General features: G+C 37.7%; 1 protein-coding gene across 8 annotated transcripts in view; it reads left to right on the forward strand.

Moving 5' to 3' along the window:
• ASPH (aspartate beta-hydroxylase) overlaps positions 1-16,943 on the forward strand; it is a 187,319-nt gene that overhangs the window by 40,924 nt on the left and 129,452 nt on the right. For 2 of the 8 annotated variants that reach the window (XM_070382352.1, XM_070382353.1), the window contains 2 exons: positions 7,222-7,263; positions 9,402-10,924. The exons of the other annotated variants lie outside the window; for them this stretch is intronic. In XM_070382352.1, the coding sequence (XP_070238453.1) occupies positions 7,222-7,263; positions 9,402-9,763 (404 nt within the window). In that variant the 3' untranslated portion in view covers positions 9,764-10,924. Of the gene's footprint in view, positions 1-7,221; positions 7,264-9,401; positions 10,925-16,943 lie in introns of those variants that run through there. 8 annotated transcript variants of the gene reach the window in all.

The raw sequence follows: 16,943 nt of genomic DNA on the forward strand, positions 1-16,943 counted from the left end.
TTTAAAAGCATTATTCATAACTCCTTTTGGAAACAGATACATGTGTTATACATTGGGGCCTTCCCAGGTGGCGCTAGTAGTAAGTAACCCACCTGCCAATTCAGGAGACATAAGAGATGTTTGTTTGATCCCTGAGTTGGAAAGATCCTCTGGAGAAGGAAATGGCAACCCTCTCCAATATTCTTGCCTGGAGAATCCCATGGACAGAGGAACCTGGTAGGCTACAGTCTGTGGGGTTGAAGAGAGTCAGACAGGACTGTGAGACTTACCACACACGTACATTATACATTGGACAATGATCTCCTAACGCTTAAATGATTATTATAACCCTAGTTTGTCTTTTCCTAATTATTCAAGGAATATGCTTCATTCTGTTAATGTTTCTGACAATCAAAAGCTTCTAATTTTGGAATGTTAATATTTTGAAGCAAATGAGTAGGATTTAATAATGTTCTTTCTGAAAGTTTATTCTGTCTTTGTCCATATTTATAATGTTTTTTCACTTTGAATTTGAGTTCTGTGACAGATCAGAGTTTGTTAGGTTTAAGTTCAAAGGGAGTCTTAAGCCTCAGAGAAATTCCTTTAGTCCAGTGTCTGAGATGTATTTTTTAAGGCAGTCTTGTTTCTTAATGCTTCATTGCTACTAACTCTAGAAGATGTTTGATCAGTTTATGAGAAATAATGAAATTTGTGTGTTAAAAATGTTCAGAATCATTAATTTTTCATCAGACTGCTTTTTTGTCACAATACTAATGTACACTTTATGTACAGAAATTAATTATGCTGTATTTTTGTAAATGAAAAATAAGGATGTAGGATCCTTTGCCATTTTTTTGGTACCCCTGCTGATCAGCCCTTTGAAAAGCCTCTGATGATGATAAAATCCAGGTAACTGGTGAACCCCTGACTTCTGTGACAGCCTTCAACTTGTTCCCACAGCTTGCTTTGGTGAGAAAATAAAGGTATTTGCCAAACTGGTATAAAGTACTTTGAAGCTGATCAAAGTAGTCTCGTTTACATTTTATTTACTATATATGTTATAGTTCTTAATCTTCTAAGGATTTATTGTGTCATTTTCTGTTTGAGCATAGAAATACTTTACTAGCTTGTGTCTTTTAAGCTTAGGAACAAAAAAAAATGTAATTGTTAGTTTGAGTGTTTATAGTTCTTAAGGAATTTTACATTGTTCTATATTTTTGGTAAAGAACCTGCCTGCCTATGCAGGTGACATAAGAGATGCTGGTTCGATCCCTGGGTTGGGAAGATCCGCTAGAGAAGGGAATGGCAACCCATTCCAGTATTATTACCTGGGGAATCCCATGGACAGAGGATCCTGGCAGGCTAAGGTCCATAGGGTTGCAAAGAGTCATTTGCAACTGAAGCAACCTAGCACTCACGTACTTAACTCTGTGTTTCCAGTTTGGAACAACCGAAAGCACTTCTGAGTTCACATGGCCTTGTCTGTTCCGAGCTGCCCTTCCTCAGATGGAACTGCTGTTTGTCCAATTGAAAAGGCACTGAGTTCTCTGGAATTTGGTGCAAAAGCAAGGAGGTGGCACTCAGAGGACTTCATTTTTGCACTTCAGTTTCTTTCAGCCCTTATTTCCCCTGGGATGTGAGGGGTGCAATGTAAGTCAGTTGGAGAGGCATCTCCTGGGTTCTGATGCTTGATGTCCAGCTGCCAGATTGCTGTATGTTGCAGATGACTTGGACATGATGGAATGCTGGGTGATTCCTGCTGTTTCGGGCTTCCCAGGTGCCTCAGGCCATTGCCGGAGACATGGGTTTGATCCCTGGGTTGGGAAGATCCCCTGGAGAAGGAAATGGCAATCCACTCTAGTATTCTTGCCTGGGAAATCCTGCTGGGCTACAGTCCATGGGATTGCAAAAGAGTCAGATACAACTAAGCAACTGAACATCAACAATCCTGCTTTTTCATCTTGCACTTGATTCTTTATTCTAAAAATTACCTCCCTGTTGTATAGAGCTGAATGCAAACATGTAAGAAAAATTGTTTTCTCTGCTTGAATTCTGGTTATTCTCATTTAGCAGCAGATGGAACAAAATGTTTCCTTGTCTGTCCTGATGTTTGTAATTTTGGAGAATTAGCAAAAGCAGATAGAAGTAGAGACAGATATGAATTTGAACACCCACAGTTACACCTTTTGGGGACTGACAGTTCAGTTCAGTTCGGTCTCTTAGTCGTGTCCGACTCTTTGCTACACCATGAATCGCAGCACGCCAGGCCTCCCTGTCCATCACCATCTCTCGGAGTTCACTCAGACTCACATCCATCCAGTCGGTGATGCCATCCAGCCATCTCATCCTCTGTCGTCCCCTTCTCCTCCTGCCCCCAATCCCTCCCAGCGTCAGAGTCTTTTCCTTTGAGTCAGCTCTTCACATGAGGTGGCCAAAGTACTGGAGTTTCAGCTTTAGCATCATTCCTTCCAAAGAACACCCAGGGCTGATCTCCTTTAGAATGGACTGGTTGGATCTCCTTGCAGTCCAAGGGACTCTCAAGAGTCTTCTCCAACACCACCGTTCAAAAGCATCAATTCTTCGGCGCTCAGCTTTCTTCACAGCCCAACTCTCACATCCATACATGACCACTGGAAAAACCATAGACCCATCTTAAATCAGATCCTGCTCTATGAAACAAGTCATTTTCTGCATTTTGGGGCTTTGGAAATTTCTCTGATCACCATGGATGTGCACACTTTTTATAAAATTCAGTGATGCAGACTTTATTATCACAAGCTGATTGATTGATGAAACAGTATACTGAGTTCTCTGCCTTGGTTATTTGTTGAGATGACCATGTGACACACAGGAGTAGATATGAACTAAATTTTGAACTCCTTAAAGTTGGGAGCGAGGTTAGCCTGGTTTTGACTCCTCTTCAAAGCTGAGCCCAACACGGTATTTATTAAATATTTGCTGGGGTTGGTCCTGGTGATGAGAACTTTAGGAATTACTCATTGTATAATAAAACACTGATTTAAAAAAAAAAAAAGCTTAAATTAGTGAAAACATTATTGGGTATATATTTTTTTTCAAGAGAAGTGATTGACACTTTGAAGTTTAAATACAGTGACCTGACCTATGCTAGTAAAGGTCTTCAGGTGATTTTTCTGCTATCTCATTTGTATTTGAGTCTGCATTTTATCTTTGTTCATGCTCTCACTCTCTGGATGTAATTCCTTCGTAGATTTTTAGTCTTTCAATTCTCCGATGTTCTGATCTTCCCTTATCCTTGAGGGGTGTAAGGTTTGTAGCTTCCTTTTTTCGAAAATGTCCATGATAATATTGTTATGCCATCTATTTAAAAATAAAAAGAGAATTGGTGTAGTGTTTTTTGGTTTGTTTTAAACTTTACTGCCATAGTATTACTTATACATTTAAAAATGTATTTCTTTAGTTATGCCTCATTTTTTGTGTGTTTTGCAACTAGATCTTTTATTTTTTTTAATTGGCGTATGGTTGCTTTACAATATTGTGTTAGTTTCTGCCGTTCAGCGATGTGAGTCAGCCTCCCATTGAGGTCACCGCAGAGCACTGAGTGAGTTCCCGGTACTGTAGGCTCTCATCAGGTTTCTGTTTTGGTGTATAAAGTCCTCGCTTGTATTTTACAAAGACTAGACTCACGTTCTAGAGTGACAGGCTAACTCACAGGATCTTCTCTTAGGCATCTGGAGCTCATCGGTAATCGGCGTTGAAATATATCATGATGCTTTGATAGGCAGGAGGAAGATACAAAACAGGCTCGGGGTGACTCACTGGTCTCACCAGGGACAGTGGGAGTGACTGGGATGACCTAAATATGACATGATACCCAGCCAACCGATTCTGTGACCAACTCCCTGAAAGCCTACTTGGGTTTCTGTAATGGAGCCAGTCTTCTAAAATTGTGGTGGAACCGCAGGTCCGACCATTGGCTTCATGATTCAGCATTTTAATTTCATCCGTAGCATTTCACTTGGAAAATGTATCTGATGTAGTGTCTCTGAGGCAGTTGCCACAGTAACATTAATTACTTTTAGGCAACTGTCTCAGGTTCTAAGAGAAAAATATAAGACCTGCTTTAAAAAAAATTTTTTTCCCCTAATTTTCAGTATAAGAATTCCCAAAGCATCAACTGAGCTATTAATAATAATCATTTTAAAACCATCAAAGTAAACTTACAGGGCAAAAAAGAAGCAAACATGATGATGCTTTTTTTTTTTTTTTTTTGCCATTCTTTTTGCCCATAGCCACAAGGTAATGCTTGTCTGGTCATTGCCTTCAATTAGAACATATTCTATCAATAAAAACAACTTTCATCCAAATAAAAGAGTACCAAGATGCTTCTGTTTTAGACTCCAATTGATACATCTTTCTCCATAGTATTTAGAAATTATTTTTAAGGAATTATTGTATTATCATGAATTATATTGTTTGATGGAATTGTTTTTTTTTTTTTTTTTTTTTTGCCCTCCTGCGCATTGGCTATAGTCATAAAGAGAGAAAAGAAGAAAAAGAGGGTACGTTGTTGATTTTGCACAGTATTACAGGGAGAGTCCACACTAGCCATTGATATGAATGGTAATTTAATTCTGTCGAATTAGGAATATATAAAAGCAAAGTTTTAAATCACATATTTTCTTTTCTAATCAACTAATCTGATGTCGATTTAATATATTGGCTTATTTATGACAAAAATTAACTCTAGCCTTTTCACCAGTTTTGAGTACATCATAATATTGAAGGGGATAGTCGGATTCCCACCACTCTGCTTTGTAAGGGAGTATCTAGGCCTGCCAGTCAAGAATGTGTAGAAATGAATGCAGGGGTGGGGGCCAGTAGCATCATTAAAAGTGTTTTTTCATGCTTTATATTAATTTTTTTTGCACATTGGGTAGTACTCATGAATTTTAAAGTTGTCATTAAAATAATGAGTTTTATATTTTATCTAAACAAACTTTATTGGGGAGTGGTCCAAGATAGCATTCAGTATTACCAGGTGGTGTGCTGTTCTTGATAGAATTTAGGAAACAGTTGGGCTTTGTCTGTGAAAGATAGTAGTCAGACATACACACTGGTTTTGGTTATGTATGTATATCAAATAACCAGACAGATAGAGATAGCCACATGGAACAGTTAATTCACATTTCTGTTTTTAATGTAGTCAGTGGTAAGATATAGTATTACTTTATTTTCTCCAGAATGACAGTGGTGATATCTCAACCAAAATAAATGACCATTCTCATATGAACTATCGCATTTGATGGAAACAAATTTCCATGAAGAGAAAGGGGAAGGGATTTAGGAATGGAGGAGGACTCAGAGTATAACAGGAGTAAAAATATCTCATATTTGAAGTGGGAGTGTGGTCATGGTTTTGAGAAACGTAGAGGGGGGTTCCATGGTTTCCAGCAGGAGTGCAGTAAGTCTTCTACATACAGACGTTCAAGTTGAAAACTTTCAAAGATGTAAACATGTGCTCCATCAGTGTCAGGCGTGAGTGACATTGCAGCTTCCATCTCCTATTGCTGACTGTCATTCAGCTCTACAATCTCCCACCTCCTCTCCCTCTTCCAGTCCTTCTTGCCTGTTCACTTAATGCCAGCCCTTGTATATACCAGCTGTTGTACTGTACTACTGTAATTTTCAAGGTACTGTAAGGTTAAAAATGTTTTATCTTTGTGTGTTTGTCTTTTTATGTGTTATTTGTGTGAAAACTATTATAAACCTATTACAGTGCAGTACTATATACCTGATTGTGTTAGTTTGGTACCTAGGCTAACTTTGTTGGACTAATGAACAAATTAGACTTACGAATGCTCTCTCAGAACGGAACTTGTTCATATGTAGAGGACTTACTGTATGTGTAAAAGGGTGTAGGGGTTTTCTTGGGACAACACTCGAGACCTTCACTATAGAGGACAGGTTGTACATGGTGCTGCGTCCACAAGGGATGAGCAGGAGTCACTAGATTTCCCATCCTGGTGTACCCAGGAAATGGATTGGCAACCTGGAATGCCACTTTGGAAAGTTTGCTGATGCATGAGTGTAAGAAAACATTTATGTGAACAGAAGATAGAACTGGGAGCATCAGCTGGCTGGGAATGAAATTGTAGGGAGGTGGCGTTGACGTTTGTTGTTTTTATTGTTTGGTCGCTAAGTCTTGTTCGAACTCTTCGTGACTCCATCGACTATAACCCGCCAGGCTCCTCATCCTCCACTGTCTCCCGGAGTTTGCTCAGATTCATGTCCACTGAGCTGGGGATGCTGTCTAACCATTTCAGATCTTCTGCTGCCCCCTTTTCCTTTTGCCCTCAATCTTTCCCAGCATCAGGGTCCTTTCCAATGAGTTGGCTCTTTGCATCAGGTGGCCAAAGTGTTGGAGCTTCAGCTTCAGCATCAGTCCTTCCAATGAATATTCAGGGTTGATTTCCTTTAGGATTGACTGGTTTGATTTCCTTGCAGTCTATGGGACCCTTAAGAGTCTTTAGCGTTAGTAGCAGCACCACAACTCAAAAGCATCAGTTCTTTGGCACTCAGCTTTCATTATGGTCCAACTCACTGACATTTGTTAGAAGGTTAAAAAATAAATGCATTATCAGAACTTTCATTTGCCTAGAGAGGAAATAGAAAGCCTTTGCAAAGTTTTTAGATGAGTCAGTATATCCCTCTATAACTATATAATTCTTACTTATGTAGTTTTTTATAGAAAAAATTTGAAGCTCTGGGGGTAAAGCCGTGATAATTTAGACAATAAAAAGTAAAATTCTATATAAATGTGCTGTCCTGTTTTTGAGAGGCAGTGATGACTGAGTGGGGTCCCCAGGTCCTTTCAACTCTGGTGCCTGTAATTAATCATCCGTGTCTAAGCAGAAGTCCACTGGCGTCCGGGAACCAGTGAGAGGGAAATGTCATTCCCAGTAGTAATTAGACATTTCTAAAGCCAACAGTTCTTTCAGATCTAAAGCAGGTTGTGAAGTTAATTAAATCAAAAATAATTTTTTTTGAAAAAAAAAAAAACAAAAAACGTAGTTTTTGGTTATAGATAAAGGTTCTAAAATGACATACAAATGATAGATATTTTTGTATGTTGGAGGAGTGTATTTTTTAAATGGTGAATTAAATCTGTTAGTCAATGCATCTGTTTAACTATTTTATAGACAGTTTTTTAATTATCTATTTTCTGTTTATAACCTATTTTCATCTTGTAAACACCAACAGAAGGACCTGGTGGGTTAGCCAAGAGAAAAACCAAGGCTAAAGGTATTTTCTGTTTTTCAAATTAGCCTTGAGTGAATCAAGTTTAATGCTTGAATATGCATGAAAGTTTATAGATGTGTTTTGTAGACGCAGCTACTAATGCTAAATGTTACCGCTTTTTGGTTTTGGGTGCACCTTTGGTCATAAGTAGTTTTCTCAAGATTTCATTAAAGAAATTTCTGCCTCAGGCTTTTAAGTAATTTCCTTTTCAAATTATCAAAACCTTGTAATAGTCTTTAAATTACACAGACTAAGTTTGCAGTATACACGTCCTACTTTTCTTCTAAAACATTTCTTAGTCTAAATTTTTTAGTTAAGTTGGAAATAGAGATGAATTCATCAGTGATTGATTTCCTTTCTCCAAAAGCTGTTGATGCTGCCTTAGAGCACAATTAAAGCTAGTGTGATCAAACTTGTAATTTTCAGTAAAGTGAAAACTTACAATCTGGAGCACTGCATTATGCCAGCATATAATTTGCTGTATTTGATATTTTAATTCACTGAAAATCATTACACTTGTTAAGCATTCTATATGGTCTAACACTTATTATTGCAGGCTTATTTTATATCCCCATGGTTTTTCTTGTTCACTTGAAACACTTGTAAATATTTCTGTCCTTTAGGGAGAGGGGCATGGGGAAAGTGCATGCTTTTTATACATATATATAAACTTATAGTATTTTTTTGTGTTCAGTGCTTGGCACATTGTAGTTTGATTTTGGGGAAACATTAACAGGTCAGACTTTTACTGTGTGGTTTATAGGGTTTGTGATTTGTGCTTTAATTTTAAGATGAAGAACTTTTAATGTTTTAACTTTAGTATCCCACCTGAATAATTCCTGGGAAGAAAACAGAATTTTTACCATTTTATTCTTATGTAAATAACTATGAAATAAATGGCCAATAAAGTATAATTTTGCCCCTTGATCTAGAGAGGCAAATTCAACATTAAAGATTTAATATTTTAAAACTGTGTGCAGAGTAAGACCTGCCAGCTTTGTACTTGCATTCTGCCTTTGCCAGCGACCTTTTCTGTGTTACTCTGGATGGTGCTGAAGGAAAATGAGGACTCTGAGGATGGTTGGTGATTTATGAATTCTATTGTGTATCTTTAGGAGGTTTTAATAAAATTGGGAGGAAGAATTGAGTAACATTTTGTACTGCATAAGTTTTACATGATTCTGATGTGCAGAAACATCCTCCATATTTTATTAAAGAAATCTCTTTTTTGTTTCTGCTTACATGCTACACTATACAGTGAACACCTGGCTTCTCTTATGATTTCTTAATGAGAGAAGCAAGAAGCTGAAAATTCAAAGGTTTTGCAGTCAGGACTGTTAAACTTTATTTAAAGCAAGTTGAAAGCAGCACCTGTTGCGAGATTTGGAATCACCAGTAGATTCCATTCAATTGTTGTCTCTCCTGTGAGCATGGACAGCACAGGTGTTAGCTTGGAGTGGCGCTACATAAAATAGCAGAAAATATACTTAAAGGAATACTGATTCCATGATGTTGAATAAGAATAGAAAAGAAGTTCTCTTTGTCATTTTAGATACTATAGATAACAACCTTAAAATTTCACATTCATGGAAATTGTATTTTTCTAAACTCAGAAAATTAAATGGTATTTAACTTTTCATTGGTGCAATATATTTGTTTCCAAGGAATGCAAATGCAAATACTTTAAGGACATAATTTTTTGTTAGAGCTAAAGATTTTAAAATTATCTTTGTGCAGATACTTGCAAGTTATGGAAAATTTGTTCTTACATTGCCAGTGTTCCTTTAATTATGTTGTTAATAGCTGTGAAATGTGAGTTGTTAACACTTTGAGTAAAGTGCTGCCTTTGTGGATGGGCTCATTTTATTAATCTTGCATGTTAACCTTGTTTTGAGACAAACACACAATATTGCAAGCTAGAAAAATATGAGTCTAGCATTTCTTTTATAGCTGATACCTCATAGAGGTTTGCATCTGTTGTTGTTAGCCAATTTAAAACTAGTGGATGAAAGTCACTTTTTGAATGATCATCTCGTGTATGGGGAGATAGAAAAAAAGGTAATTCTTTTGCACTAAGTTGCTGTCTATGAATTGAGATGCCTTCAATAAACATTCTTTCCTTTAATTGGAAAACCTGGAAGTTAAAGAACTCACTAAAGAAGAGCTCAAGAAGGAAAAAGACAAGCTGGAGTCAAAGAAAGAAAGCAAGCATGAAGAGAGAAAAAGGGGGAAGAGAGAAAAAGAGGATGACCAGAAGGATAAGAAGATTGCAGATTCAGATGCTTCCAAGAAAGAGGCTCCTAGGGGTAAAAAAGACAGAGAAAAGGAGAAAGTGGGACTGGAGAAAGGTACTAAAGCCAAGGAAAACAGGAGGAAATCCACGAATATCAAGGATGTTCCTGGTAAAGTGGCACCCAGAGACAAAGATGAGCGAAGGGAAGAGAGAAGCTCTGCCAAACACGCACACTTAGCCAAGGGAAATAACCAGAAAAGAAAGAGCTAAAGCTGGAGCAGCAGCATCTCAGGAAATGGTAATAATCTTCATCGTGATTTGCTGCTAAAGGGCATAGAAAGCTTAGTATTGCTCTAGTTGGGGAAGATGTGTCATGTAGCCAATGAATATATTTATTGGTGCTCAGCAAATAAATTCTTTGAAATTGAGGTACCTGTCTCATGCTCCTACGTTTAAAAGATGAAGTTTTTAAAAAATACGTAATACAAATGTGATGTAATAAGGTCTGTTTTTATTAATTTATTGATCATATATCCAGATAAATGTATATGTAATCTGAATTGTAATGAATTTATTAAAATAGAATATCTTCATTGGAGTGAAGTAAGAATTTTAAACTTTTAAATAGTATTTATACGCAGAGTGATTTGTAAGTTTTAGGAATGAGAAATAGGGAGTTAGGAAGTTACCTTCTTTTTCTGTTGGCTGTTTTTCTTCCGTCCTCTTTCCTGCGTTCCCTTTCTTCTTCACCTACTCTTTTCTTTCTCCACTCCTTTTCTCGTTCCCCTTTTCCTTCCTGTCTTTCTCTTCCTGCACCGCGCCCCCACCCCCAAGCTCTTCTGAGGGCATCTCCTCAGGATGTCACCTGCATGTCTCACTCCCATGGCCCAGCCAGCTCCCCCAATTCTCTGGGACTGCCCCTTCCTGAGGCTCTTCCCCACTCAGCTCCACCTTCTACATCTCCTTTCATTCTCTCCTGCCTGGCCTTGTACAGTCTGCTTTGCCTCCCTTTTCACCCCTCCTTGCCGCCTCACTCCTCACCCCTCCTCAGTATCTCTCCCTTTCCAACCATCTGTCTCCCACCTTCTCCTGTCCCCCAGTAAACACTGGGTATTCACTGTGTTTTGAGAATTCTAGAACCAGCCTTGGATAAAAGAGAATTTTATGTAGAAGAACAATGTTAGAACACTTGTTTATGATATCTTTACAGACTCAGAATCATTATAGAAGGTTTTAGTTATTTCAAATTATAATGTACTTTCATTTTGTATCACGATTTTTCAGTTCTGTTGTTGGAATGGTGCGTATTTTTCGTATTTGATTGTATCATAGTTGTTTACCATTTCTAAGGAGTTGCCAATCTGAGATCTAACTAGAGATCAAAATTGAATTCAGAAAACATTTAATAAAATGAAATTTCAGTAAGAAGTACTTTCTGACAAATAGTCTGTGCTGTTCTGCATGAAGTCTTAAGTCTTTAATGGTGACTGCTGGCAAAATTCAGTTACTGAATTTGAGGGGAGCACCCTGGTTTGTTGTAACAAAATTGTAAGTGCTGCCACAAAAATTTTATTTTTTTAAAAAAATAATTCTTCAGCTTTTTCTATGAAGAGCTTTTAAAAGCAGAGATTTTGGCCCAATTAAAGATATTTCAAGTCAGAAATGAGAAAGCATTAAGTGTAAAATTTTCTAGAAGTCTTGTGCATGTTTTATAATATTGTGGCAGCTTTTCCTGCTTAAAACCAAGCACATGCATTCATTTAGTTGACAAGAATTCCAACTGATATAATAAAATTACACAGCATGGGGGCCTAGAGAATATCCGGTCTAATATCTGTAACCCAGTCCTATGATTTTATTGTTTAAAAACTGAGGCCCAAAGAAATTGTCACATGTGTTAATTTGGGGTTTTATGTGCTGATCAGTCTGAATTATGTTGTTCTTATAGATCAATTCTAGGAGCACAGTAAACCACAGAGAATTTTATGGCTCATTTGATTGGTAAATGTAGGGCTTGAAGTGAGTATCAATAGATCTCAAGTACACACCTGTAATCAGAGCTGATTCTTCCTTGCTCTGTCCTCAAGTCTTAGTTCTATTGACCTATATTTTACTTTATTCTCCATGGAGGTTCTACCACTTGATGAGGGTGGTAGCCTTCCACAGGTCCTGGAAACAATCTTTCTAGTTTAGCCATCCTTGTGCAAAGATGCAGTTTTCTGGGCTGGCTCTGGGAAAGAAGTCGTAGGAGTCCAGCTGTCCTGGTTGGGTCTGGAAGCATCTGTGGCCAATTCTGTAGTTGGGGTTGGGTCCGTCTTCCCAGGCAGGCTCCTATACATAAATCTTTGGGGGTGGAGGGTGGTGTCCCTTTCAAACCATATGACATTTCCTGCAGAACAGAGTTTCTGGGAAAAGAAGAGGGAGGCTCTGATAACTGAACAGAATGAAAAGCAGAACTATATCCAGCAACCATATAAAATTATAACCTTTAAAAAACATATCCTGACGTTTGATCTTGCCAAGATAAATGGATTGAGTTTTTAAATTTATGTACCAAATTTTCGTGTTAATTTCTGTACAGATGACTTTTTTTCCCCTCCCTTGCAGAGGAGGGCAGAGAATTATAATTACCTTTAGTGAGGGCATTCTGGTAATTTTTACCCTGGTTTTTGAAGGACGGTTAATCCTACAGGGCATAATGTACATAAATGCTAAACTTTAAGAAATTGGTGATAAAAATTTAGAAAAATTAATCAGTGTAAGCAAATAAACATGTTTTGTTGTTGTTGTTATTATTCTGTTGTTTAGTCACCTAGTCATATCTGACTCTAGGACCTCACGAACTAGCCCACCAGGCTCCTCTCTCCATGGGATTTCCCAGGCAAGAATACTTGAGTTGTTGCTATTTAGCAAAGCACTTGAAAATATTTTTGTTCTATCATTGAATTTTCCTTTGAATCATAGCTCAAGAATCAAATTGAATTCAAACTTCTCTATTAAACATCAGAAACATTTCAAGAGCTCTTATGAACTGGGAATTGGCTTATATTCTTTCCTTCTATTTTCTTCAGTAAATAAAGCTGTCAACTGAATTTTATTGAAGTTGACATAACACTTTACCCAGCTGCATTGACACTATTCACCTGAAAAACTTAGGGCAAGATACGCTTTTGGTCATGATAAATGGGTTAAGATTATGCTTGCTTCCTTAGTTTTACTTGCTTTTTTACTACATACATAATTATTTCTATATTCTGCTGCTTCATACTGGTTAGTTTAGACTAACTAAAAACCAAAAGGTTACCCTTTGGAAACGTCAACTAAAAATAGGGACAAAATTTCATAATTTACAGTAGTTGGGAGTTAGAATAAGTCCTGAAAAGTGAAAGTTAAGTACTAAGAGTATAAAGTATAAGTATATATATCTTATATCACTAACAGACTTCTCAAGTTGCACTAAGAGATGATGCATAGAATTCTAAAAAGTGATATTGTTGGCATAATTTTCCTTAAACTTTGTATGACAATACTTTCCATGTGAGAAGTAGTCATAGTATAGATGGTCAGATTTTCAAAAATATTTGAGAGCCTATCAGTGTTTCCAGGAATCTTTTATCTTTTAGTGTTCAAAATACTTTCTTTGGAAGCACTTTATCATCATTGATTTTTTCCCCCTTCAGTTGTGATGTGTAACTTCTGTGTTTCATTGGTTAATAGCTTGATGTGTTATTTCTACCATTGCTCGTAATCATTTAAAATCTTATTTTTTTAACAAAATTTTTGGTTTCACTTTATGTGGTTAATAGCTTGATGTGTTATTTCTACCATTGCTCGTAATCATTTAAAATCTTATTTTTTTAACAAAATTTTTGGTTTCACTCTATGGATTTGCATTGTGTACAGAGTCCTGCAACATTTCAAAATGAGGGAGAAGCTAGTAAAGAAATTGACGTATATCCATCAGCGTGAAAGTTTGAGTGAATCCCAGGGAATTAATTCTACAAACAGTTGGCTTATAGAGTATTTTGTAGTGTTATGGCCATACAACTTTGTAACTCCAGAGGTCTCATAATGATTAGTTGGGTGATAAGGACTTCCTGTGTATACTTCTATTATAAAACAAAGAAAGGTAATAAACAAGTATGATTTTAAATGTTAATGTTCTAAGTTAATGGTAAATGTCATTTTCCATGAAATGAGTCTGATGATTTAAACTGTGTCCTCTGACTTTAATTCCTTTCTCGTGTATCCACCACTGTTTCTTCTGTTAATATCCATTGATAACAGTTCTCCAAATTGATTACTCAGTTAATTCACTATAAAATGTATCTTGGAAATGCTGGTTTTTCCTCTCCTTTCCCTCAAGGTGGTTGTGGGAACAGCTGGCATTACCTGTGTGTGAGTGGCTGGTATGTTGTCAACACTCATGTTTCCCTTTTTTTGGGGCAGAATAGTGGTAATTATTCTACCAAGTTGTTTCAGTTAGTCATTAAAAATTTGGAAGCATTGGGGCTACGATTCCCTCTCCCCCTTTTTATCAACAGATGGTAGGACACATGCTTAAGTCCTTTATCCTTTGCAACTAATGTATTTTTGTGAAATGGGTGTACTGGGTCCTACTTTACTGAGATCTTTGAGGGGGACATATAAAAGTAATTCTTTTATATTGTTACATGTGTATAAAGCCACAAGAATGCCTAGTTAAAAGATACTGCTTAAACAGAAGATGTGAAATGTCAAGCCTAGAAAAAAGTAATGAAGAAATAAAATGTAGTCTTAAGTATATGGTATAATTGAGAAATTTTATACCTAATCTAATCATGAAAAACTTACTTATAAGTTTGCTTTGTACTCAGAACACATTTTTCCATAGAAGCAATTTTATGGTCTTCAGAGATTTTGTATGCCAGTCCACAAAAACCTATTCAATTCTTAGTTTCCAGTTTTGCAAGTCTCATTGTAACTACGTTTCTATGGAAAAGGCATTTGTCATTCTTCCTCAGAATATTAGGAACACATTTGGTTTTACTTCTAAGTATATTCCAGAATTCTTTTGATTGCATGTGGGAATCTATTCAAATTGGCTTATGTGGACAAAAAAGCATTGGTGCACTCACTTAACTGTAAAGTCCAAGGGTATTTTTAGGTTTTGGCCTATGGTTATGCTAGGTCTGGGGGCTTGGAGAGTGGTCTGGATCTCTCTCTCCGTCTTTGGACTCTCTCAGGAGGTGGTCTTCCTTCTCAGGTAACCTGGAGTCCCCTGTGGCTCATTTTTACTCCTTATCCATACAGAGTAGGGGATGGGATCGCAAAACTATGACTACAAGACCATGGGCCTGTGAGTACCACCCTTAAAACTGTGGGGTGATGGGAAGACCAGTCCCTCAATGCAAATTAGTGTGCTTTTACCAGAAGAATTAGAACTCAGTGCAGGGTAGGCCACACCGTGAATATTTGTACCCTGTACTTCATCTGAACCAAAGGCAGCAGTTCATGGAACTGTTTCCCCCTCTTTCCTCTTCTCTCTGTGCCTCCTGCTGCTGCTGCTGAGTCACGTCAGTCGTGTCTGACTCTCTGCGACCCCATAGACGGCAGCCCACCAGGCTCCCCCGTCCCTGGGATTCTCCAGGCAGGAACGCTGGAGTGGGTTGCCATTTTCTTCTCCAATGCATGAAAGTGAAAAGTGAAAGTGAAGTCGCTCAGTCGTGTCCGACTCTTTGTGACCCCATGGACTGCAGCCTACCAGGCTCCTCCATCCATGGGATTTTCCAGGCAAGAGTACTGGAGTGGGGTGCCATCGCCCTCTCCGTGCCTCCTGCTGCTGTTGCCCAAATAGGAAGGGTTGAATGGGATGAGCCCGAATGGGTATCTCAGAGTTAGAATGGTAGGAATAGAGAGAACTCATCCCAGTTGTTGGTGAGCAGTACCTTTAGGTGATTAGAGGAATGTAAGAGAACTTTGTTATTTGATAAATACAGGTGAATTGGGTTTATTTTGTTGTTAAGCTCTTTACATTTTACCCTGGTTCTATCTAGAGAGAAAGTTTTTGTTCTTAGGGTGAGTATTATGTAGCAGACCAAGACAGCTTATTCTCATGAAAATATTATTTGGAGTACTTGGAAAAAATCCTTAGTAACAATCTTCCATGTCATACCCTGCCTCCTCTACTTGCTTGAGTATAAAAACACATAAATTAGATGTTTATTACCAATTTTGGTTGTCATTTTTACGTAGAAATCAATTCCTGTAAAAACTTACATTTGTAAGCCCTGCAGAGCAGAAAATCATCTATTTTTCTTTTTCATTTGATTTCACTTTGTATATGTGTTTATTACTCTTTGTTACCATCTATACATCATAGAAGGCTATCTGTCACTTCTTCCTTGCCTCAGTCATTACTTCTCTTGTATCCTAAGAGGTTAGCAGAAGGTATCTACTTAAAGTTTCTGTGTTGCTTTTGATAATGAATTAAAACCCCACATGCTGTGTCATCTCTCTTTCCCATGTATTGATTCACGGGAGATATAGTCAGTCTCTGCAATGTACTAGGAGCTGTTCTAGGCCCTGGTGAGAATAGTCCCTGCCATGAAATGCTCTGACATAAACAGGGGATGGAGAGAAAAGTAAACTGGACTGCTGCTTGCAGTGCCCACCTCCCCCTACCTCCAGTGTGCTCCCACACTTAAATCCACTTGCAGGATCCAGCTGAGTCATGTCTGTACTCCCTTTCTCTGATCCTCCCGGGTGGTCGGACTGTGTACCTTTCAATTATCGTGCTCATCATTTTGCTTCATTCCTGAACTTTGTTATTAGACTATGATTTAAGTCCCATGCCTAAGTAAAGTTACATATCGTAGTAACTGACAGTAACAGGGATGCAGTGTATGTGTATTGAAAGGAGAACCCGGGTCTCCTGCATTGCAGGCAGACTCTACCATCTGAGCCACTGGTGAAGCCCATTGAAAGGTAAACATACAAAATAGATAATTAAAATATATTTTAGGTCTGTATACACTGTTAATAATATTAGAAAGCTGAAAAAAATTAAAGAAAAACCCAGAAGCTTCAATAATTGTTTTTTACCACCTTGTCAAAAGGAGGAGGGTCGGGGGTTAAGTTTGTTTCTTTAGAAGAAATAAAGGAAAACAGTAACTGATGGGAAAAAGTGTATATTTGCTGGATTTAAATTATTTCATGTAATTCTTAAAAGCCTTGTAAGGAGGTACTATTTTACCTGCTTTCTGTATTTGTGGAGACCAAAGTTGTAGCAGTGGTTATGCGTCCAAGATGGGATTCAAATGGAATTCAGATGGAATTCTTGGTTCATATTCCTGAGCGCCTACACATGACCTCATGTTGTGAGATGTTAAACTGAGTCTACTCCATTCCAGTCTTTGTGGAATCCTTTCATTGGTCCTGAAACCAGGCTCTTAAGTGATCTTTGGAGCAG

This window comes from Bos mutus, chromosome 14, assembly GCF_027580195.1.
Source record: "Bos mutus isolate GX-2022 chromosome 14, NWIPB_WYAK_1.1, whole genome shotgun sequence".
Lineage (NCBI taxonomy): Eukaryota > Metazoa > Chordata > Mammalia > Artiodactyla > Bovidae > Bos > Bos mutus.